The sequence below is a fragment of the Lepidochelys kempii genome, chromosome 1 (assembly GCF_965140285.1).
Source record: "Lepidochelys kempii isolate rLepKem1 chromosome 1, rLepKem1.hap1, whole genome shotgun sequence".
NCBI classification, from domain to species: Eukaryota; Metazoa; Chordata; order Testudines; family Cheloniidae; genus Lepidochelys; species Lepidochelys kempii.
The window spans coordinates 149,001,723-149,027,116 of NC_136380.1; the positions used below are offsets into that span (position 1 = coordinate 149,001,723).

Sequence of the window (25,394 nt, forward strand, 5' to 3'; positions counted from 1 at the left end):
GTCGACGGTTGCCTCGGTACTGTGGACGCACTCCACCGACTTCATGCACGTAGAGCATTTGTGTGGGGACACACACAATCGACTGTACAAAAACGTTTTCTACAAAACCGACTTCTATAAATTCGACCTAATTTTGTAGTGTAGACAAGGCCTAAGGCAGGATGCTGGATTAGATGGGCCAAATGGTCTGTTACAGTATTGGTAATCCTATATTTCTTAATTATAATCTTTATTTTGTATGTACCATATGGAAAAATGGATGCGAGTTCATCAAAGCACTCTTCCTTAACAGAAGCTTTTTATTTACTCTTGAGACACTTGACATATGGTGGCATGCCCTGGCAAGGAAACAAAGCTTGGGAAAGCTATTCATAATTTATTATGTATATATTAAAAAAATAAAAACACAACACACATTTTTCTATGTTGATGGGCAATGGAATGTTGAGCAGCAGTTTCAGTTAAGCTGGGCAGTTCACACAGATCATCCCAAATGTCTCCATAAAACAGAGTATTTTATATTAGAATACTTAATATACCTAACTTTAGGGGGGGAAATATTGCTTCTCAGAAACAATCATGTCAATTATTGGGTAAAGAAAAGGAAAATATATTTATTCCTTTTCAGTTTAAATCCTTTGCAGGATTTTAGAGTGTTTTGGAACGAAATGTATTCACACCATAATATGGATTTGTCTTATCTTTTTTCAAGTCATCAGAGCTAGAGATTCTGTAGGAATACATCCTCATTAAGAAAATGAAGTGTGCGCACAGATATACACATACACACAAAAGATCATAGTTGAGAATATTTGTTTTTCTACAGCACTATGTTTCTGTTAGGATTCTTTGACTTTGGTTCAGGAAAGAACACCTGCTACTGCACCTCCATTTAGAAACAAATCCAGGATATAATGAAATCCTAGCAACAAAGTGAGTGAAAAAGAGACAAAGTAAGGTCAGCACAGATTCACTCAACATACCCACTATAATCCATTTTAGTGAGGTACCAAAGGAAAGGGATCAAACTATAACATTGTGAGACAGAAGGAAGCCATTCAGTTATCTTTCTTCCACCCTGTTAGGTTATTGTTACTGTGTAACTTATTTCCTTTAGTCCTTTCATTACTTTGAGGTTTAAATGTACAGCACACAGAATGGCAACATGGCCCTGTGGACATGTACCATGAGTGTTCATTCCAGTTGTCAGGGGTCATACCAGATAGGACCAAGTACTGGCCTGCTTCCCTTCTAACTTTGCTGCTAGGCAACGAATAGGTCCAGCTGCACTGTCCTGCAACCACCTGATTAATCGCAGTGCCTGACTGGCTGCAGGGCCAGCAGCCTGCTTTATAAGCCCAGAGACAACAGCAGAGCACTGGTTGCTCAATGTGCTCTTTGCCTGTAGCTGTGCTTGGTCCTGTCCCTGTCTCTAGCTCTACTCCTGTCCCAGCCTGTAACTGTTCCTGCACCAACTCTGTCCAGGCTTCTGACTCCCAGCCCTGACCCTTGGCTCTGCTTCAGGACCCTCCCCTTCCAAATTCAGCTCTAACTGGTAGGCCCCATTCTTGCTCCAATCATGAGGCCCAACCACCCACAACTCAGTTGTTGACACCAGTTAAACAGAATCAGTGTATCCTGAGTATTATGTCTAAGTGCCTTGAAAACACAGTAGTCTAATCTATTTTTCCTTGTTTCAAATACAAGTTAAAATATTCAAAATACCTAAATATCAAAACCTAGCTAGTAACTAGGTTAAAGCAAAAGAAAATCATTGATATTTGTGGTAAGCAAAGAAGTTGCCTTTGGTGTTGGAGGAGGGAGTTTTGAAACTGTTAGAGTGAAAACAAACAGGAAACAAAACAATGACAGATATATGTATCCTTAAGGGAACAGTGAGAGTGCTATTATTTGAGGAATGGCCCTGCCTGGCTCCAACCAGGCTAGCAAGGTTTACTCTTTCCAGGTCTGACCGTAGGGTCAAAGGGGATACTAAACAATGAAAGGACCCTAGGCCTTGATAAGGAAGGGAGGTTGTGTAAATTGACAGTAGTTGCCACGGGTGTGGGAAAACCTGCCAGACAGACACAGAAAGTATGCTGCAGCAGGGCACCCTAAAGATAGCTGGTGGTCAGTTGGCTGAATAGAACCTACCAATACTGGCAAGGAAAAAAATAAGATTTAGGTAAGGTAGGTAATATGTTCATAGGCATTTATTATTTTAACCCTTGTGTCTGACTGCCATATATCGTTGGGTGAACAAATAAATAATGCATTGTTTTGAAGAAGATGCTTTTGAGTCACTTTAATCAGCCACTGTCAGGCTCCCAAAGAGAAAAGGCTTGCAAGTGCCACTCCCAGTTGGGCCTGTCAGGTTAATATAATTAGTAAACAGGAGCATCTGTGGCCCGGAGATCGGTTCTACGAGTGATAGGACTGAATGGTTTCACCCAGATGGGCTGTAGGTAGCAAAACCCTGAATACATCTCTTTGGGGGCAGAAGGACTAAAAGGGGCCTAAAGCACACCTTTGTTATAGATGTTGGTTCTGTGTGCACGTGTAAGGGTATTGGCAGCAAGATGATGTGCGTGCACATACATTTGAGAAAAATGCCACTGAAAGATAATGGATTGTGGTAAATGTCCATGGGGAGAGAGGAAATGGGTTGGACAAAGGTTCCCTGGTTTCTATAGAGTCAGTTGGGTCGCTAGGACAGACATGCCGAACTGGGATGCCTGCTTATCCTATTGGTATTGATGAGTTTGAGGTAGTGAAGTGGATTAGTACCCACCTAGGAGACCTGATTCAATCTTGGCTTAGACCTGAAGTGAAAATTAGTTTGAAAGACCCATTATAGTTCCCATGGGTGCATGATTTTTTTTTTTAAATCACAATATGATTTGGCACAACTGACAATTTGCTAGGGTAGAAGAGCAGGGAATATTTAGTCCTAAAACCCATAGCATTACAGAGAAACCAAATCAACAACAATAAAAAGAACCTACACACAACATGCTAATAAGTTTACCAGAGATCACCCCAACACTAACATGGATTCTGGCAGGAGCAGTCCTTCAATACTCCAGGCAAGGGGTTTCCTTGTGGTTTACAAGTTCATCACAGCTTCAGCTCAGAACTAGCACCCAAGTCTTATGGGACTCAGTAGGCTCCATGGACCTGGAGTCCTATCCAGTTGCTGGACCAGGAAGAAGGTCCTAGTTTAAAACCAGGCTATTTATCCAAACATCCCCTCTTTATATGTTGGTCCCAGGAAAATCCAGTTTGAACTCGTATATACAAACCGCTGCGGGGGGGTGGCTTCAAAGGGTTAACAACAGAGGAGGTACATTAGCATCCCTCTGCTACTAGGGAAGGTACATACAATGCCACAATAACACATACAGAATTAATTTTAAACACAATGTGCACCAAGATATTTACCCTAATTCAGTACATTTATTCAATATATTTTACCTTAATTTCATAAAGTTTGTTCAGAATATTACAGGATATTGTCAGTCTGACACAGGAATCACCAGTATATAGAAAGAATAAACTGTTCATTAACACTGTATCCCTTTAACAGACTTGAAAAATCATTAAAAAGTTACTTACTCCATTGATGAAATGATGTTTAATAGTTATTAAATACGTTTGATGAAGCCCAACCAGTATTTTTCTTAGAGCTTTTACATTTTGCCTTGGATTAAATGAACAAAACATATTAGGATTTCTAATTTGGGGGACAAATTCAGGAGCGAGTATTTAAATTTTACATCTAAAGTAAATGCATTCAAGACAGTCTTCTATGGAAAAAACAAGTGATTTTTTTTCTAAAGTAGACATCTATTTTATGTTAATTTCCCAAGGTAATTCAGGCAGCTTTTAGTAAAATGCCTGTTATGAAACTTGGAATGTACAGCAACTTACATTTCATATCTGAAAAAAAATGGAGAATGGCAAATCGGACTGCTACAGAGTATCATCTAAGTGGTATATTCTCATCTGGAAGTGGGAGATTTATGTCCCTAACTTCTGCTATTTCTAATTAGATTTATGTACATAAATGCCTGCTCATTTATGAAAAATAAACAGACATCACAATCGATGCTCATTACAGTTTATTTTATTCTGATATTATGGTACAATATCAGCAAAAAATAAACAAATTTCTTTATGCTGACATTGCACCATAAAGAAAATTGCCATTGAAATATATGGAAATTTTACTTACAGAAATATGGCATGGAATAGCCCATTACTAGGAGAGACTGTCTTAATAGCACTTAGAAAAGGAGTACTTGTGGCACCTTAGAGACTAACCAATTTATTTGAGCATGAGCTTTCGTGAGCTACAGCTCACTTCATCGCTTGATGGTGAAAAGTTAAAAAGAAAATAAAAATAGGGCCTCATCAGGACTCCTTGATCCATATGCAGAAATGGACCCCATCCACAACTTCGCAGAATCTTCAAAGCCTTCTCCATGTGGTATCATGGAGATGGAGCAGGCACAAAGGTCCACCTCTGACCTTGCCGAATTTACTCAACAAGAATTAATACAGTGGGGAGAGCTTGAATGGAGCCACACTGACAAGAAGCCAGCTGGTGGGCAAACTGCCAGGGGCCAGAGCAAAAATAAGGGTATAAGACCACCATGGACACAGCCCTGGATTTCCATAGATTGGGGGGTGCTCCTGTGGTCATTGCCACAGGGAACCATTCAAACCCCTCCCTTATGGCAGCTTCCTTCTAAGTAGTCCCTTCCAGTAGCTGTACACATGAATGCACACAGCCTCGCCTGAAGTCCATGGGCAACATCGTATAGAATGTCAGAAGACTCATCTGTCATAAATACATTTGAGAGAGGTTTTTGACTGCATTAGACAGAATATATTTGCTGTAATATATTGCTAAGCTCAAAACAGACCTGGAAATAAAATACAATGCAGGCAAAGCTAATGAAACAATACTTTAACATTGTTCTTTGTAAAAGAATCCTACCTGAGCTTGAGGAATTCAGAAACTTGTCTAAAAAAAAGGAACAGCAGATATTCAATAGTGATCTTGATACTTTATAAGCATTGTGTGGTTGAGGTATTCAAATGTTTTTCAACTCCTCTTTCTTTGAAGGGCCTTCAGAATGACTCATCCTTTCAAACAATGGTAAACAATATACTGTGTGTGTGTGTGTGTGGGGGGAACTATTGCTAAATAAGAAATTGAGTAAAATTGACAGTGTCATTAATAAAATGACAGTGATTACATTTTTTCACTGCAGGTATCCTGAAATAATGTGCAACACTTACCACTTCTACAATCCTTTAGATCTTCAAAATGTTGTAATATCATTGTCAACTAATTGATTTTCACAATATTCTTGTGAGACAGGTACATAACCTTATTTTGCAGAAAAAGAAATGGAGTCACCAGGAAGATAAGTGACTTGTGCAGTATTACCAGAGAATTGGTGGCAAACCCATAACAATCTCTGCTAAATACAGTATTTCTAATGTACCTATCATCCATTCATTTATTAAGACACTGAGAAGCTCATCTTTTCCAATCCAGTGCTGTAACATCAGAAAACACTGCCCATCAATATAATGCGTGTGGTTTATTGTACAAATGCTACTTTTGTTGCATATTTGTCTTTTGCTTTTAAAATAATGGATCCAGCCAATCCTCAGGGCACAGGATTTCTAGTGGGCTCAGACTATTCCCAGATCTCCCATCTTCTTGAAATGAGACTTCTCTGAATGTTACAATTACATATTTTGTTGAATCCAGGTATTTGTTGGTACTCCAAGATACCTTGAAGACGGTTGGTACTCTATTTAGAGGTCTTTCCACCTGTCTATTTAGAGGCCTGTCTGTGATTACAGTCCTCAGAAACACTACTATTCATGATACTTCAGGTAACCCTACATGTAATCATTGAACATTACACCTTTTCTAAGCTAATTTTAATAGAGTGCTGCTTTGTCACAGGACAATTCAAATAAATGCACCTATACAAACAGCTGAATGTACAACCTATGTCCTAGAAACTTACAAAAGTTATTTTGCTAGAACAATGTTGTATATCAAAAAGGATATATTACAAATATGAAACATTTTAAATCAAGTTGTTTCCATTGCTACAAGTAATGTTAAATCAATAAGTCACATAGTTTTCCTCTGGGTTTCTTCATTTGTTTATTATTTTGTTTTATAAGAAAGAAAGTATTTCTAATCTAAAGTGAAATTTCTAGATAGATCCTGCCTAGTTCACTTGAATGACTGGGATGCCCTCTGTGAATTCTGAATTTTACTAATGAATTAGTAAACAAGCTCAATAAAACAGCAAGATCAATGCATCACAAATTGTACTTCGTTCATTTTGACAAGTATAGCAAATAAGTGTCCCCATACGCTGTAATAAGGAGTGATCCCTTGTTAACATATTCTACAAAAAGAACTCAAAACATTGCATTAACATTGCTCTAATCTGTACGGTTTGGACCATTATTGAATAGAGTCATGGTAGTCTTTTATAAAGGATTTTCTGCTTAGCAACCTTATCTACCTATTTGAGAGTTTGGTTTTCAGGTGAGACATTTCTACAATAACAGGCTCCCCTGTAGATTCACGTGGATAATCTCCTATCTTAGTTCACTGAAAATAAACTGCATTCTAGTAAGGAGCAACAAATCTATACAAAAGTTCTGCAAATCTTATTAGGTCCTCTCTCTCAGTACATTCTATTTCTTGTCTTTTCTTTTTTTAAAATAAATGTGTACACTCTCTTTAAGTCCAAAGTTTCTATCATCTGTAAGTTGGCTCACACACTGCGTCTAGAAACCAAAGGGAGAAAGGCTACATTCAGCTAAAAATAACTTTTCTCCAACTGTGAAGCTCTGTATTTCTATTCCAAACAGTAATTTAGAAATTACCTTTGCCTGAAAGATTCTAACAGTCGGAGCAATAGTGCCTCTTCCATATCTGGCCCAGAATGAAAATCTCTCCAACTGAAATGAGACCCTTTTGTCTTCCTTCACAGATTTAGAAATTCCATATCAGAGTATTTTTATATATAAGGTTAAAATAAGGGACTATCAACTTCAATTTTCCTTTTTGATGTGCCATCTATTCCCCCCACCCCCAATTCCTTCTAATTCCAAAGACAGCATTCATGTGATTTTAGTTTTGGCTTTATCACCGGTTCCCATTTATTTCAATATGTTGTAAAGTCAGGCTCTTTTTAAGTTAAGAAAGGAAAGGAACAATATTACCACATCTCTGGTCAGGAGTAATTGTTTTTCTTGAGACTGTAAAATTAAATCCAGCTCTTATAAAACTGTCATGTTCGAAACAGTCAATGGACTATCAGACAACTGTGATTCCCAGCCTTCTTTGAATCCACAGATCTGAAACACCTCATTTATACTTTGATTATGCGTCAAATACAAAACCAGGAAGAGCTGTTTTACAGATTCAGATTAGAAGTGGCCTACGATGGCAAAAATCTGTCAATAGCAGCTCAACGGATTTTGCAGTTTCTGAATCCAAACCTTAGTACTAAATCAGCCCGGAACCTCAAATTCAAGTTTAATCCTGACCTGAACACTGCAATCTCCTCAGTTTGTCTCTAATCTTAAAAACAGCGAGTATCCAGATTTAACTTCAATTTGAGATGAACTAGTCCACATTCCTCTGTCTACCATGAATGCCCATACTTATCGTTGATTCTAGGCATTCAAGTGGCTATTATAATCCACCTTGTAAAATGACTTCAACTAAATGGAACAAACCAATAGACAGAAACTAGCTGCACTAAAAATATCTGTCACCTGTGTCTCCTCATAGTTTATCATAGTCTCCATTTTTTTTCTGATAGCAATCATTAGGATGATTTACAGCATGACATAAGATGGAACAAAAACTAAGGCCTGAAGCTGCTCTTAATGACTAAAAATTCCCTTTGATGGCTGAGCAGGATAAGAGTATTTCATTCTGTATATGTGTGATCTCATCTCCTAAAACTTGCAATACATTGTTTTCCATGTCCAATAGTCACAGTGAAGAAGCATGTTTTCTTTTTGAACTAACAGAAGACAGGGGTGAAAGTAATTTAAAGGACTTGCCAGTATGCTAGATCCTGATCAGGGCCTCAACTGGAAGAGGCAGGGCCTTTAAATCTTCGGGCCCTTTAAATCAAGATTTAAAGGGCCCAGAGCTTCGGCAGCAGTAGTGGCTGCTGGGAGCCCTGAGCCCTTTAAATCACTGCCGGAGCCGTGGGGCTCCTGGCCACCGCCGCTACACCAGGGCTCCGGCAGTGGGGCTCTGGTGGTGATTTAAAGGGCCTGGGGCTCCGGCTGCCGCCATCGCAGCAGAGCCCCAGGTCCTTTAAATCGCCGCTGCTACCCTGGGGCTCCAGCAGTGGGGCTCTTGTGGCAATTTAAAGGGCCGGGGCTCCAGCCGCTGCCTGGAACCTCAGGCCCTTTAAATTGCCAGCCTGGGGAAGCTGCCCCCTGCCGGTACGGTCGGCTGTGTACTGGTTCTTGACAGTATGCCAGACCGGATTGGCTTATTTCACCTCTGACAGAAGGTCAGATTTTTCCAACCTTCCTCAGACTAAGTAGAGCTTTTCTCTGTGAGTACTCCCTGTGACCTTAGCCCTCACTGAACACTGACATAGCTGGAAACCAGTGCAGCTCACCTGTGAGTTAGCATTGTTAAAATAGATGTTACCTTTATCAGAATGTGTTTAGTTTTTGGACTTTATGAAATGATTGTGAGTTGTTGCATGCATTAATTTCACTTATAATAGCTGTATCCCATTTTATAAGGTAATATTTAAGTGTTTGCTCTGTAAATATAGAAGTGTTTGCTATGAAACTGGAAACCCACATAGAAGCTTTACCAAGTGTGAAATACCAGTTTACCACAGAGCTGTCATCTTCTGCCCAATAAAAGATGACCTATTGACACCAGACAAATCATTGTGGAACATCAATGGACAAAAGATTTTGTTAACTGCTCCCCCCACACCCATGAAGAGGGAACATGCACCAACCCTCATCCCATCACAGTTTGAACTCTGGGAGAAGGGAATAAAAATCCCTGACCAGAAGGAACTCTATCGTTATGTTGCTTCGAATTTGGAGAGGGCAATATTTCTAAGCATAAGTAAGGGATCACCACACTACTTAGCTTGGATTAGCCTTAAAGGACATATACATATAGAGCTTGCATATTACTGCAGTTTCTATTATCTTTTGAAACCTAAGACTGTAAGTCATTGGTGTGTGTGTGTGTGTGTGTGTTTACCTGCTTTAACCTTATAAATAACTCATTTATTTTTTCTAGTTAATAAATCTTTAGTTACAGGATTTGCTACAAGAGTTGTCTTTGGTGAGAGATCTAAGGTATAACTGACCTGGGTAAGTGATTGGCCCTTTGTGACTGGGAGTAACCTGAATATTGTTGGTGTAAGGGATTATCTAGTACAAAGACAAGAGGACTATCTGTGACTCCGTTTCAAGGCTGTTATGCAGTTCTGTGTCTGGGCCAACTGGAGAAAGAAAATCCTAGGCCCCTGTCAGGATTGCCCTCCTCCTTGTTTCCTCATGTCCTTGCAAGTAGTCAGCCTATTAGTGAACGGGGGGCTAGGGTGGGTGCGATGCTTGGCTGATTGGCTGGGAAAAGAATGCAATAGAAGCCTATTGGCTCCTGTACCCCCAAGGGGAAGGCCTACCCCTGCCTGGGGTGCCATTGTGCATCTCGCTTTCCCACCACTTCTTGTGATTAGAATAGGGCTGCATTCTGAGACATTGCTGTGGACATGTTAGTCTCTTGTAGGGACTGGGAAGGAATCTTGAGCTGGCTGACCTAGGTTTTCTGCCTTTCTCTCAGCACCACGTGGGTAGGATAAGTTGTAAAATTTACATTGTCCCAAGTTGGCAGGGTTTTGATCAATAGGGGGTCCAGCTTGCTGATAAACTAAAACTGGACGCAGGATCAGGAGAAGGCATCTTCTAAAGAAGATGGGGAATAGGATTGGGGCTTCTAACATCTTGTACAGCATGGAGACAACCTCCTCTTTCCCATACTCTCAACCCTCTTACAAAGGGGGATGCTGGAATCAGGTTGAAGTTGTGGAGGGGGCGGACTGAGGGTAGCCTCTCTCACATTACACAACTTACAGAAGGAAGGATAGATGACTTGCACTGAATGAGTCATTGTCAGATAGATTCCAGTTGCATTACTAAATAAAGTTGTAGCCTACTTGAACCACATCCTGGTGTCTTGTCCCTTTCTTAGAGCGGTATCCAAGGAAAAGGGGTAAAGCACCAAAGCACAGCTAATAGGACTAAAAATAACTACTCCTAACAATTAGTGACCAAATTCACTAACTGAAATAAATATATATACTCATGACACGCATAACATGGTCTGTTGTTTACAGTCTAAACAACCACACTTCTCTAGTTAGAAATGCATGGAACTGTCAATGCCAAATGATTGATAAAGTTCAAAACTTCAGACTTTTTTTAAAATCAGAAATTTCTGAAAGATAATCAGCTTTGAATAGATTAGATTGTAAGGGCATATCTTTCTATGCAACTTGATCTCTCCCAAAAGATCACCAGCATAGGCTGTCAGCACTGTTTTATTTTTGCAGCCAACCAACATGGTGAGAAGACACCCTTGATGTTTTATATGATTAGTAGGCCTGATACTAGAACAAATACTATGATCTTTATTGCTGCTATTAAATTTTGTTTAAAGGACTAGGGTCTACTTTTTAAAATAGTTTAAAATCTTCATTGTCAAAAAGGCTCTCCGAAAAGCATACACATAAAGTGTTGTTATCTATAGGTACCTATTTTCTTTCTTTACCAATGTAAGTCCTTATATGGCCCCTCCACTGTGGTAACCAAGGTTCTTCAGTTCTCTTTTCTACTGAGCTGAGGGGGTGGTGGGGAAGACAGCATGGTTGCCTTTTGCTATTTTTGAGCTTTTGTGAATCAGTTAGAGCTAGGAAAATAACAGATTTTTTGGTTTACTGGCAATTCTGAAAAAAATCAAAAGAAAATGCATTTGGGGTCAGCTCAAACAAAAATTTTCAGAATGTTATTTAGAATACTTTTGTTTTCAATAATTTGTTCAACCTGAAATTAAATGTTTTGTTTTGATTTGAAGCATTTAAAAAAAAAAAAACTTCAATTTTTTAAAATAAAACCAAAGGAAATTTCAAAATGAAAAGTCATTTCAAATTTTAAAAAATTGAAATGTTTCAGACAGAATGTCAAAATAAAACATTGAGACTTTTTTAGATTCGTTTTTTTTTTTTAAACTTTATACAAACAATTCAGCAAAACTGATGCACACTCACAAAATGTTTTGGTGTTGCTAAGTCTGCATTTTTCTCTGAAAAAAGTTTCAGTCGAAAAGTTTTGCCTAACTCTAGTATCAGCATCACTGTTGATGTAAATATGCATGTGCACCTTTATAAAAACAACTTTTGTAAGTTAACTGTCTATGTGACAAACCAGCAGGGTTCAGAACTTTACATTTTTTTCATAGCAAAAATGGTTTCATCAATATAATGACAAACCATTGGAATAGCTCCAATTTTCCCCCCTCAAAATATTGAGTGTCTCACTTTAATTAAAAATAAATAAAGTGAAAAAATCCAACAATACACCTAACATAGACCCAAAACATTTAACATAACATCGTGTCATAGTTTTGTAACTATAAACACAGACTAAGATTGATTAATTGATGTCTTCATGAAAAATTTGACTTCAACATAGGAAGCCAATGAAGAGTCACTACTAAAGGCAACACATGAACTATAACCTTGTTGTGACTTTGACTTCCTGCACGCTTTCTGTACCCATTTGTATTTCTCTACACTTGATCAACCAAGCTAAGACGATCTGCACTTTTCCTGGTGGTACAAAAAATGTTCACAAATTATAGCCATGTCACTCCACTCAAATTTTTTTGTTCATAGAGCACAACAAATTGATTTGCTCTGGAAGTCAACACTGAAACAGTCTCTGCAATGTCTAGTAATTAGTTCTAATGCCAGCAGACAAATTAAAAGGCAGCAAACAAAAATGTCTCCATCAGGCACTTATAATAACCTTCATAATCCATACAGTATATGTCTTGAAGACTAAGGCAGATAAATGAGAAGCATGCGGATTCTGGCACCCAGCTTACTTTCAGATAATCTAGCTCATCTCTCTTGGTTGACACGAGAGCAAGAACAACATTAAAGAGTAATAAACTCCTTCCAGAAAACCTCTGATTCCACGGTTCACTGGCCCCAGGCCTAATCTATCAATCCATTTACTGCACAATAAAAGGTAAGAAACCCATTACAGATCTGTTGTGCCCTGGCAGGTGGTATATGACAAGAATTGAATTCATCACCTACTCCAATGCCTAGTGTCCCTTTTCTATGCTTTGAAGCACCAGGTGGCCAGCTTACTCGGACACAGCAGTACAAGTTTAGTTATTAGATTCTTTGAGCTATGGAAATAAGTAATGTGAAATTCTTGATGCGAAGGCATAAAGACTGTGATAGGACACTATTTTCTGTATTATTAAGACCTTTCATAAAGATAGCACTGTTATTTTCATTTTTACACAAAATATTGACTTGGGGAAGATATAATAAATGAAACTGGGTTGGAGTTTACAAGCCATGATTTTAAATGTGGCCTTTAATCTTTGTTCTCTACTTAAATTGCGTCTAACATAGTAGCATATTAGAATCACTATTTAGAAGGGTGACTAAAGAAATGTCATTTCAAAATTATTGCTATTCCAGAGGAAGGAAAACTCTTCAAATATCTGTTCTCAAGGTCATCACCATGTGATCTAGACACTTAAAAGCAAAGAGAATGCTAAAGCAAAGCAAAAAGTCCCTTTTATTTGACAGCAATTCCTTTCATATTTGATTTCTTTTCTAGGCTTATTTTCATTGCTATAGGGCAATGATTTCTATCACTATAAAGAAGTTTTGAACAAGACTTATTTCAAATATGTCACTCACAAGTGATATCATTCACATCAAGACAAACAAAAACCCATCATAACCCTAAAAGACAGTGGGACAGATCCTTGACTGGTGTAAATTGGCACAATTACACTAAAATCAATGGAGCTACCCCAGTTTACACCAGCTAAAGGTCTGCTCCACTGTAGCTACATTTTAACATAATCTTCCTGCCATTCATAATACTTTCTAAAGTAATGTAGGATGAGGTCACCAGGAATGACATTGTGTTCCTTCCCAGCACACAAAATGTAATCTATGGAGTGACCAGCTGAACTGCCTATTCACAAAGCAAAACTCTTTGAAACAGGTCCAAGGAAAGGATAACCTCACAAGGATCTCTGCATGGCACCTGGTAGATCTGATGGAAGAGAAGATCTGAGGTTGGAGATGCAGCTAGAAATGATGGTTGAGTTTCAAAGGGGATTTGAGCGGACGATGGAAAGAGAAGGCTGAAGGGAAACATCAAGTCTTGAAAATGCATGCTGGACCAGAGAATTGTGAGAGTAGATTGCTGGATGAGGAAAGTGGCCAGTGGAAGCATGTAACAACAAGAACAAGGCAGAGGAAAAGACCGGCTAGTAAACGAGAAATAGCACTGAGGTACAGGTTTGCAAGTTGGAAAATGAAGATGAGAGGCAGGCAGTAACCAAAGATCTAAGAACAGCTAGTCCTACAGGAAGGAAGGCAGAGAAAATGGAAATAGTCAGACTTTGGAGCCCTTGGAGGATAGAGGATGACTTACAGAAGATTGCAGGTGAGAACAGAAGATAAACATCTTGCAGCCAGAAAGAACAGGAGGGAAGGCTGGAGAATCATACCAACACCAGGAAGAGGCAGGTGTACATGATTGGGGACTCCCTGCTAATAAGAACAGAGGTCATAGAGGACAATCTTGGTTTGAGTGATCATGAGTTAATTCATTTCAACTTAATGGAAGGGTAAACAAAAATAGGTCCACAACTAGATGTCCTTGATTTCAAAAGGGCAAATTTTAAAAAAATAAAGGGATTTTGTTAACGAAGTTGCCTTTATTGAAGAACCCAAGGATCTGAATGTAGAGGAAGTTTGGAATTACTTTAAAGTAAAAGTTGTAGAAAATATCTAGAGCCTGTAACCCAAGCAAAGGAGGTGGGGGGGGGGAACTCATAGGGAAGGGTTGGAGATCAAAGTGGGTGAACATGCATCTTAAACAGGTTAGTAAGAGAAAGCAGAAACCCTACAAGGAATGGAAGAAGGGATGGATCAGCAAAGTCTTGGAGGTTAGAAAGTGTAGGGGAAATGTGATAATTGCCAAAAGCCAAGCAGAGTTGGACCTTGCAAAATAAATTAAAATCAATAGTAAAAGGTTCTTTTACCATATAAATAAAGACAGTTACAAAAAGAATTGAGAACACTAAACCCTGAGGATGGGGTGGACATTACAGATAATCTAGGCATGGGCAAACACTTGCATGAATATTTTGCCTCAGTTTTTAATAAGAATAATGAAGAGCTTGGGCACAGTGCCAGGGTGGATAATGGGAACAAAGATATGTAAGTAAAAATGAGCACATCCAAGGTGGAAGCCAAACTCAAACAGCTTAATGGGAACAAACTGTAGTGCTCAGATAATCTCCATCCAAGAATATTAAAGCAACTGCATATGAAATTACAAGCCCGATAGCAAGGGTTTTTAATGAATCTGTAAACTTGGGGGGTCATAATATACAACTGGAGAATGGCAAATATAGTGCCTATATTTAAGAAAAGGGGGTGGGGAATGAATCAGGAAACTACATGCACTTAAGGACCAAAAAAAAAAAAGAATTTTTGCTATAAATTGGGAATGTATTACAGTTGGAAACAACAGAGGATGAGAAAGATCTGGGAGTTGATGAAAGGATGACTATGAGCTGCCAGTGTGATGTAGATGTGAAAAAGGCTAGGTAATTCTAGTAGACATTGGTATGTGTTATTAACATTATACAAGGTACTGGTGAACCTCATATGGAATACTGTGTGCAATTCTGGTTTCCCAGGTTTAAGAAAGATTAATTCAAATGGAAACACATGCAGAGAAGGGTTAGTAGGATGTCAGAGGTATGGAGAACCTATGTTAAGGAGCTTGGCTTGTTTAGCTTAATAAAATGAAGGCTGAGGAGAGAGATGATTGCTCTCTATAAATACATCTTAGGGATAAAGACAAGGGAGGGAGGGAGGGGACTTATTTAAGGTAAGGGCCAATGTCTGCTCAAGAACAAATGGATATAAACTGGCCACCAACACGTTCAGGCTTGAAATTAGACAAAGTTTTCTAAACATCAGAAGAGTGAAGTTCTGGAACGGCCTTCCACGAGTAGTGGTTGAAGGGAAAAAAAAAACCAAACAACCTTGGTTTAAGATTGTGCTTGATTAGTTAAAGGAAGGGATGGTATGATGAGATTGCCTGCAGTGGCATATCGTCCATTCACAACTGCTATTAGCAAATATCTACAACCCCCAGAGATAGGACACTAGATGAAGAGGGCTCTGAGTTACTACAGAGAATTCTTTCCCAGGTGTCTGGCTGGTGTGTCTCACCCACATGTTCAGGGTCTAACTGTTCGCCTTATTTAGGTTTGAGAAGAAATTTTCCTGCCAGATTGGCAGACACTCTGGTTTGTTTATTTTTTTCTTCCTCTTAACCGTCACTTGCTGGATTGAATTAGAGTAAATGGTGGATTCCCATTAAATCAAGATTTGTGGACTTCAGTAACTTGGCAAGAAGTTATGGGCCTAGTGTAATGGGTGGGTGAGGTTCAGACAAGATGATAATGGTCTATTCTTCCCTTAAAGTCTATGAGCAATCTCCTCACATTGTTCTGTGAGCAAGGAAGGGAAGTGGGGGGTGCTTCTCAAAACAATAGGCTTCAGGACTCACACCACAGGCCCTGCACATCCCAGGAGATCTACAAGATGAGTCATCGTCATCCATTCTGAAGGCCCGTGCCTCCACATTGGTTCTGGCCCCTAGTAACTCCAGGCTTTTGTAGTTTTCCAACAAATGAAAGGAGTGGGGACCAGGGAGGCAATTGAGCCTGCTATCACAAGCTTTAAATACCATGTGAAAATCAGGAATTTATGCTCCTTTCAGACTACAAAAGAATGAGGACAAATAGATTGCTTCACTTTAACACTCCCACTCTCTTTGTGGCATATATGAGTGCCAATAGCACTTTAGCTACTGAAGAAGGGTCTAATACTTTCTTTCGATTTATCTTACCTCTAAAGACACAAGCAATAGAGCTTAAGAGCATATTCACAATGAAATCTGAAACCACACTAAACTTATCTGAACTGGAGTTTCATCACAAATTTAAACACAGATCAAGTTTGTTAAAACCACAAAATCTTTTGAGCTTCTCTATGTCCACTTGAAGCGAGTCTGGGCCAGTTTATAGCTTGCATAAAAATCATGTGAAATTTGTTGTTCTGCACACTTCAGTGTATAAGCAACTGGAAATAGGTGATTTCAACTGAAAGTTTAACTTTATGATTTTGATCTCCTTTAACATTAAAAGTGAAACTTATGGGTGTGAATCTATGCATAGCAGCCTGCACCTGAAGTAGCAGCAGAAGCTGCACTGGAACCTATTATATTTTTGCCACCATATTTGTTGTTAATATAGGAATTGAAAGGATTTTCAGGTTATGCCAAATTACATTATTACTACAAGCAGAGGGTTGTAGTGCCGTTCCATTGAGGGGGCAACCCAGGCCACTTTCCTAAAGGCCGCTTCACTCCCCACTTCACCCCCAAAGCACACAGACTTCAGAAAGCATACAATAAAGTGTGAAAAAATGTTTATTAAAAACAATTATTGTGACATTTGTATTAAATAAACACTTACTGTTACAAAGCCAGGTCAATGCATTAAACTTATGAGCCTTAAATTCCCTCTCCTGCAAATGCAATGTAGTTAGAAATCAGTCACACCGGATCATCCCGGATTGTTCTGTCTGCCTGTAGTCTGAGTCCAAATCATGTCTGAGGATGTATTTAGTCTGCTTCTGCCAGTATTCTGAATCCAAATGGTACCTGCAGTTGTATTTAGTCCATGCCTCCCTATATTAAGTGTCCCAATGGTTGCAGATGAGGTATTTAGTCAAATACAGGAAGGTCCATCCAGGAATACAAGGTACTTCTAAGGACTCTAATGTGTCTTCATCCTAAATCAAAATTGTATTGATTTTCCCATAATTTTTGTCCCATTCCTGACTGATGATGCATGAAGATGTTTTGCTGAATAGGAACTCCAGACAGCCCGTTACATTCCGGGACAGGGCATACTCGTTAGGGATGCCTCTGTAGCACATAAGCCCCTCCATTCATAGATGTGCCAGGCAGTCACCAGATGCCTAAAAATCTCATTAGCATAGATGGGTGGCTTTCCTCTGCCTGAAACAGAAGGCCATACTTCCACACTGGCACTTCCAGACCAAGAACATCCTCCAGAGCTTGCCCCACATGAAAATATTATAAAACCAATGCTAATAAAACCTCCCCCTCTCACACACACTGGGAAAAATTGTGAGGATTTATAAATGGTTTTAATTGCTTTTGCTATGTGCTTTTACCATCACATATGTTGGCTTGCAGCATAGCTTGCAGGATCTTATGCACTGTCCAGAGATTTGTGTGTGAATAAAATAAAACCAAATGATAACAAGCATCATCCTTTGACCCTGAATTGATCTGGCTCCGGGAAAATGGTAGAAAAGTATTTTTTCTAACGATCAGAGAATAATGTGCACTTTCATTTGCCTTGGCAGGTCCTTCCACTCTAGTGGGCAGAGACAAGGAATCAGGTGCCTGAGGGAGCTCTCAGTCAACACACAAGAAGGAAGACAGTCAGGGTTGAAGTGATGGCAGACATTCGACGACAGATTTAGTATCAGTGAGAAAACGAAGACAAGGCTGGAAAGACAGAGAGAGTCTCCTCAGAGCATGAAGAGAGATTGGCAGTGCCATTCCTGAAACATGACAACACATTGAGGGAGGAAGATAGAATTCAGCAGCAGGAGCTTTTCAAGAGATTGCTTGCTCTGATGGCCACCAGACTGCAAGCTCAAGTTCTAGCACCAACCTCAATTCTACACGCTGTGGCAAGGAGCCTCCTTCGCCTTGCTGGACTAACTGTTTCCCCCCACTGGTGATGGGAGGGCCTGGAGTCAATCAACCAGTCCCACTCTGGAGAGATTTTATTCCTCACTCAGGTTTTATTTTTCAGTATTTTACAAGGTGGGCCTCAGGATAGGCCCACGAAGTGTGCGTCAGTCAAACCAAAGAAAAATTCATAAAACAAAAAGGGAATACCTTTCCCTGTCCCCTCTCTGGAGTGTTGTCTTTTTATGCTGGCTTCAAGGTGCCAGTCCTTCCCCAAACAGGCAGAAGGTTGCTTCCACATAGGGAGGAGAGCAGCATTCCACACAAAAGCTTTTTCTTCCTGCAGCCACGAGTCATGCTGCAGCTTGTCTCTCCTCTTTCCTCCCCCTCTGATTAGGAGAGGATGTTTTTAAAGGTCACAGGCAGCCCTTACTTGGACTCAGATGGCCTTAGTTGACTTGAGGTAACCTCTTTTCAGCTCATGAGGAAAAGAGCCTTTACCATTCTGTGGCTGATTAACCGCTCTTCCACCGCTCTTACAGTTGTTTGGTCTGACTTTGTCACAGCACTGAGTCAGCTCCAAGCTAACATATTCTGCAGCCTATACAGCCTTTGGACTATTCTGGGGCTGGCTGGTCCATGTCTCAAGCAATAAACACTACATGGAACAGTCTGATGTACCCTGTTCGGTCCTCCAATATTGTTCAGCTGCAATCCACTCATGCAAAATGCACCAGAAGGGCCAAGGACAACAGGACACCAATGAGCACCCAGAGGCAATTAAACTGCTATGGTGACAATATACGTTGTTTGACTGTTGTTCACTTTGGTCTGTTTGATTTCTTAATAGCCATTGTTTTTGTGTATTGCTTTTTAGGTCTTAATGGCAGCTGTCTACCCATCCTCATTTTTACACTGTTATTTGTCATTTGCATGAATGTTTAAAATAAAATGTTCAGTTTCCACACAAGGATGCATAAACAGGTTTCATTAATTTTATCAAAATGAAACATCACAATAATCCATATGCTCTGTGTTCAGGTACATGACCAGTTTCTATAACATGCACAACAAAATTGATAAAATTTCATCACAGAAATCCAAAAACAGTATGATGAGGTACACAAACAATATGTATAATATGAATAACAAAATTTAATAAAAATACATTTTCCCAAGCTGCCCCAGTCCCAGAAATAGTGGAATGGGTGTGGCACAATTATAAATACTATGTCATTCCTCCTCATGCATTGCACCATGAAAACCCATGATGTGGGCACACAAAGCACCCTGATTTCTATTACATGTGTGGATCCTGTTCCAATAATAATTGTGTACTTTCTCTTTGAGTGTATAGTTCAGCAATGTGGCAGTGTCTTGAGTCCACTCCTGGCAAAATGGCTCATCTCTGTACTCGCAGACATTGTACAATACACAGCAGGCCACAATAATGTAGATGGTTTTGTTAACATAGGCATCCAAATGATTTTGAGGGCAGTGACACAAATTTCAATCTGCCAAATGCACATTTCACCATCATTCTACAGCTACAGAGCATTTAGTTGAACTTTCTTTTGCCAGGCACTCTGTAATCAGGATACAGTTTCATAAGCCATGGAAAAAGGGGGCATGCGGGACCCCCTAGAACAACAGTGGGGAGAGTGACTCCATTCATAATACCATTTGATGGGAATAATAGCCCATCTTGTCTGTGAAGGTAAAGTTCCAAGCTAGAGAAAACCCTGGCATTTTGCACCCTGCCAGTGCATCCCATGCTGATATCTATGAACTGGCCTCTGTGATTGACCAGGGCCTGAATAAAGATGAAGTACTACTGTCTGCAGCTTATATACTCCCGTGCTTCTTATGGAGGGCAAACTATGGATACATGAGTCCCACTGACAGTCCCAGAACAGTTTGGAAAGCCCATTCTTTCAAAGCCGACAATTCTTTTAGGAACATTTTTTATGCCCAACACCTTTGGTAAATCACAGTCCTGATGGCCTCACCAATCTCCACCACCACAAGCCCCACAGTTGACTTGCCAATTCCAAACCGGTTAGTCATGGACATGTAGAAATCAGGAGTAGCCAGCTTCCAGATAGCTATGGTAACCTGCTTCTGGACTGCCTGGGCCTTCCTCATGCACATGTCCTGACATTGATCACACAGCTCCATGAACATCTACTTCTTCACACACAAGTTTTGGAGCTGGTCATCCCAGGTCTGCAAGATGATGTGATACCACCAATTAGTGCCCATGATCTTGCTCCAGAAGGTCCATTCTATGTATGGGAAATCTGCGGTTATGGCAACAGTCATGAGCAGAATCAGCTGGGTTCTGGCTGCCATGTCAGTACTGCCCTCTGAGAGATGCCATTGATAGGACAAATATCGCTGCTGAAGCATCTCAGAGATATTCTGCCTGATTCCCGAAATAGGAGTGAAAGTACAAGCAGTTGTTCTTCCACCGATGCTGGATTACTGTTACTGGCTCTGGTTTCAGGGAGTTTGCAGATTCAAAAACGTCTCTGCTGGAGATGTTGGCAGGCTATAAGCACTTCCACTCAAGTACCATGAGATGGAAAGACAAGTTCTCCCACGATATACCATGAACCAACGCCTAGAGAAGCTACAGCTAGCAAGGGTGTTTAAGAATCCTGAGATAAGCCCCCAGAACTAACGAGATCTGACTTTCATATACTACAATGGTGCTCACAGTTTTCTGGGTCACTCTGGCCGTGAGAAGTGAGAAATAGAACATTTCTGTATTAACAAACAGGAGATAAAAAGGAATGTAAAAAGATATCCCTTTCACAAAGTTTTGGAATACAGAAATAGTCAATGACAGATTATATTCAGAGTCTGATAAAATTAGAAATCACAATTTCTGTGTAAATGCATTTGTAACATCCTGTTAAAAAAAACAACAACAAAAAGAACACACTTTTCTTGAAAACTAATTTCCTTTTAAGCTATGGCCACAATTTCAAGTGTTGGTGCCTAAAGTTAGGCATGTAAATCCATATTTAGTCATGTAATTAGAAGTCACCTGATTTTCAGAGGTGTTGAATTCATTCATTTACAATTGACTTCAGAGACACATCTGGGAGCTCACTCATTTTCTAGAGAAAAGGACACTTCTGCGCAGGTGCCTAAATACTGATTTATGCATCCATTTCTAGGCATCTAGGTTTGCAAATTTTGGTCAATATTGTTTATTCTTTCAACCTGAGCAGTTAGCCAATCTTCGAGGTTTTGAAAGGTTGTTTCTGTTAGGAGGCGAAACTGATTATATGAATCAAATGGTTCTTTGGTGTAATCCTGATTTACAAAGAATGTACACAAAGGCACGTCAGGAAGAAACAGGATGATGCAGTGGTTAGGGCACTAGCCTCACACTCAGAAGACTCTGTTCTCCAACTTCTTGTGTGACCTTGGGCAAGTCACTTAGCTTCTCTGTGCCTCAATTCCCCAGCTATGAAATGGATAATAAAACTTCCCTACCTCTCAGTAAGGCTAAGTACACATCAAAGACTGTGAGGCATTCAGATACCACAGTGATGGGGGCCATGTAAGTACCATGATTCCCTGACCACAATAGAAAAACAGGAGGTGTTTCCTTTTTCAAAAATCCAAGTCTAACCTCTCAGTAAGAACTCTACCTAAAAGAAGCTCTCTTTCTTGGCTTTCTACTAGGGGCATATACCACTGATTCTCTCACTATCTGCTGAATTTCCTCCTGCTTTCAGGTTCTTTTCATACATGCATGCATTTGCAACCTGATCAATGCCCCACATCCTGAGTATGCAATCAGTCCCCAGGAAAGCTCCTTGGCCCACATAATTCCGCTTCTACTCAAGCCTTGCTACGCTGCTCTGTGCCTTGGGTGATGGCTTCTATTGTTTCCACTATTAATAAATAAAGGGGCATTTAATTGCTACCTCATTTAGCCTGAATGAGGGATACTTGGAATACTCATCAATTTCTCCTTTAATCTGTGACTGACTGGCAACATTAACACTTTTCAGCATAGCAATATATATACATATATTCAAATAAAAACCAGCAAAACCTTTTCTCCACAGGCACAGAAATCTAAGATATTAGAATAAGTACAATGCTGCTGCGCAGGAGACAGGATTTGAGGAAGCATGGAAGGCCTGCGTGATGCAGGGCCCAATGCCACAGAGGCTACCTGTATAATTTTAAGGTTTTGGAGAGGGAAAAGAGCTGGGGTATGGCTAGTGGTTCCACAAATGTAGACACCCATTGGTTATTACCCCCAATGGAGCAGTGCCATAAATGCTACAGACGTTACTCTAGCCTCAGAGCAGCAGTAGCAGCCACAAAACAGCCAGGATTGGAAGACAAATCCTTCCCCTGTGCTCAGCATGTTTTAACAGAACACCACTTACTTAAGTGCCTATACATGGCTGCAGAAAACTAACGTTAGGCACCCATTTAAAAAAAGAATCTTGACCATACCACTGTTATTAAGTCACCCAGCATCACAGCTACAATTCTTGTTTGCTGCTTGTTTTCTTCTTATCCCATAACAGATACAGATTAACCTTCATGTTCATTCAGAGAAAAAGCATACACATCACAGAATATATAAGTACTTCTAACAGATTAGAGTTATATGCCATAATATCATTACTAATATGTCTAACCTTTATCCAGCGATGGTTAGCCTCTTTGAGCCTATTTTCAAGTTTATGTTTTTCTTCTGGGTTCAGTGGTGTACTTCCAAGTGTTATTCCTGCAGTTTCAGTTAATTGTTTCAATATTCCCTTGTGTGGAGGCAGCTCTTCCACTCTTAACTGGAACAGACAAATACAACATTTAAAATGAACTGTGGTAGAATTTTCAACTCCCTTATCTTCGCCACTATTGATTAGTCTATCAGCTGCAGAGACCAGGCTCGGGGCTCAATTCAGCACAAAATAGCCACAGCTTTCTAAATTAAAAAGGCTCAGAAAAAACAGCAAATGCTGACTCTATTAGGCAGACTTATAGTGGGGAAAGACTGGCTCTCTGAGGAGACCAAAATGGAGGGAAAATAAGCGTCCCGGAAGGAAATTTAAAAAAAGTTTGTCTCTGCTGTGTGATTCAACTTTCCTTCTGGTCACATGGTGCTTTACTAATTGTATCTGCCTTTTGTTTGTGTGAAGGGTAAGCCCTTTAGAGCACGTTCCATGTCTCTTCCATGTCCTGTGCAGTGCTAAGCACCGTGGTCCAAACCTGTAAGCAATAATGTTCATAATATATTCATAAACACTGCAGATTAGAGGGATATTGGTAATATTTAGGAGTGTCCTGCCTACCATGTTTGTGTCTCCATAATCTGAATCCATTCCCCTTCTTGTATGCAATTACTGCAAATTTATATAGTGTCAATTTAGCTTTACATATCAAGTAACCAACGAGTTATATAATAGAAAGTGAAAGCTTCTGCAGCCATCATTTTTAAAAATTATTGAAGTCCGAGATGGGCCACAAGAGAATCTTTAATAGTTACTATATCACTGGGGTTGGGGTAACTTCCCTTGGGTGGATCGAAAAGAAAAGAGGTGGCTCACAGCATGACTTAAAAGCCTGAGCTATTAAGGAAAAGATATCTTCACCAGTAGGTTTGACTTTGGACAATCCATCCTTTAGGAGTTATTAGGGGAGGGGCTCCCCCCCATTAACATACATCTCCCCCGCCCACATTAATAGATATTGAAAAGAGAGAATCTTCATCCATATGTGCCCTTATCTCCCCCACCTGCTATCCAGAATGCAGCTACTAGTTACTGACATTAGTACATTTGGGTCTGAGCCCTCCAAAGCTCTACACATATATATGAAAGCACAGAGGAGCTTCACAGCAAAAAAAACCCAACAACTTTCTAATGTAGGTAGCATTTCATTTAGATGGTAAGTTCCAGAGGACAGGGATTGTTTAAAGTGCTATGGACATTTAATGCTCTGTCCATATAAATAAATAAATGCATAAATAATATTTTCTTTGCTTTGTTCCTAGATTTCATATTTTTTTATATTACTGACTCACAGGGTTAAAAACTAGGTTTGCGAGAGCGGAAGTATACCTGGATCTAGAAGGGCTAACTTAAAGGCAGATGAACGATATGAAAAGCCTCTTAAAAATTCTTCCTCTGACTCTCTGACATTCAGTCAGTCAGGATGAAGTCCATTTAGCCATACATGCATCCTCCATAGACACTACCAATAAAACAATCTGGTTTATAGAAATGGTCATAGGAAGGCTAATATTACATTATGTGTCTAATAATGAGAGAATATTTTTCATTAGGAAGAGGAAGAGTGGACTCTGTGGACTAAGAGGGCAGTAGAAGTATTTTAGAAGGAGAGGTCACATAGACGGTTACCTTTAAAATATACAGAAAGGAGCAGGAGACCAGTCAGGGAAGTAAAGACAAACTGACTTCTTGCAGGGAAAAAAAAAAAAAGGCTTATATGAAACTGTCTCCCCTCCAACAGTTTCACGGTGCTTTACAATCAAACTTTTTTTTAAATTGTAGTTATTGGGGATGGTTTAGTTTTAAAAGCCCAACAGATCAATAGGGAGAAACAAACTGTACAAATGAACGGCAATTACAGCCTGCTCTGTTTACATTGGTGTAAGATCATAATTAGGACACAATAGGTCATTAACTAATTCAGATCTCAACAGATGACTAGCCATCTGATTATAGAATAACAGGAATGTTTGGGAAGCCTGGAGGTTCTCACATTTGGCTCTGCCTGGGGATAACAGGGAGGCAGTTTTCACGTATTCTACTGGAACCTGGAATCTCTGGGGCACTCAAGACCTTTCATTTAAACTTAATTTTTCTTATCAAAATTGCCCACTTTGGGTTCTTTATTATTTTATATAGCCCTCCACAAGGAAATATCTTGTTGCTAAAATGGTTCAGCCAAGAAAGGAAACATTTCTTAATTAAATTAAAGATCTGATACTAAGCATTAGGTTTTCTTCTCCGTCCCATTTCCTGCTAAACACAGACGAGTCAGGATGACAAAAAATGTCTGTTTTACAACTATGATTAGCCTGAGGATTTCTTTTCATCCCAATTACACACAAGAGGAGAATTTTCGCTAGAGAATAAAGCAAAAAAGATGTAGAGGATTCTGTCTGCTGGACATAACTAATTGTACTATTTTTTCTTTTTACTTGC

At 39.7% G+C, this 25,394-nt stretch overlaps 1 protein-coding gene across 11 annotated transcripts in view; it reads right to left on the reverse strand.

Annotated features, from left to right (window-relative positions):
- Positions 1 to 25,394, reverse strand: part of DMD (dystrophin) — a 1,937,833-nt gene that overhangs the window by 652,022 nt on the left and 1,260,417 nt on the right. For all 11 annotated transcript variants that reach the window (XM_073357918.2, XM_073357898.2, XM_073357881.2 and 8 more), the window contains one exon: positions 22,863 to 23,012. In XM_073357918.2, the coding sequence (XP_073214019.2) occupies positions 22,863 to 23,012 (150 nt within the window). The remainder of the gene's footprint in view (positions 1 to 22,862; positions 23,013 to 25,394) is intronic.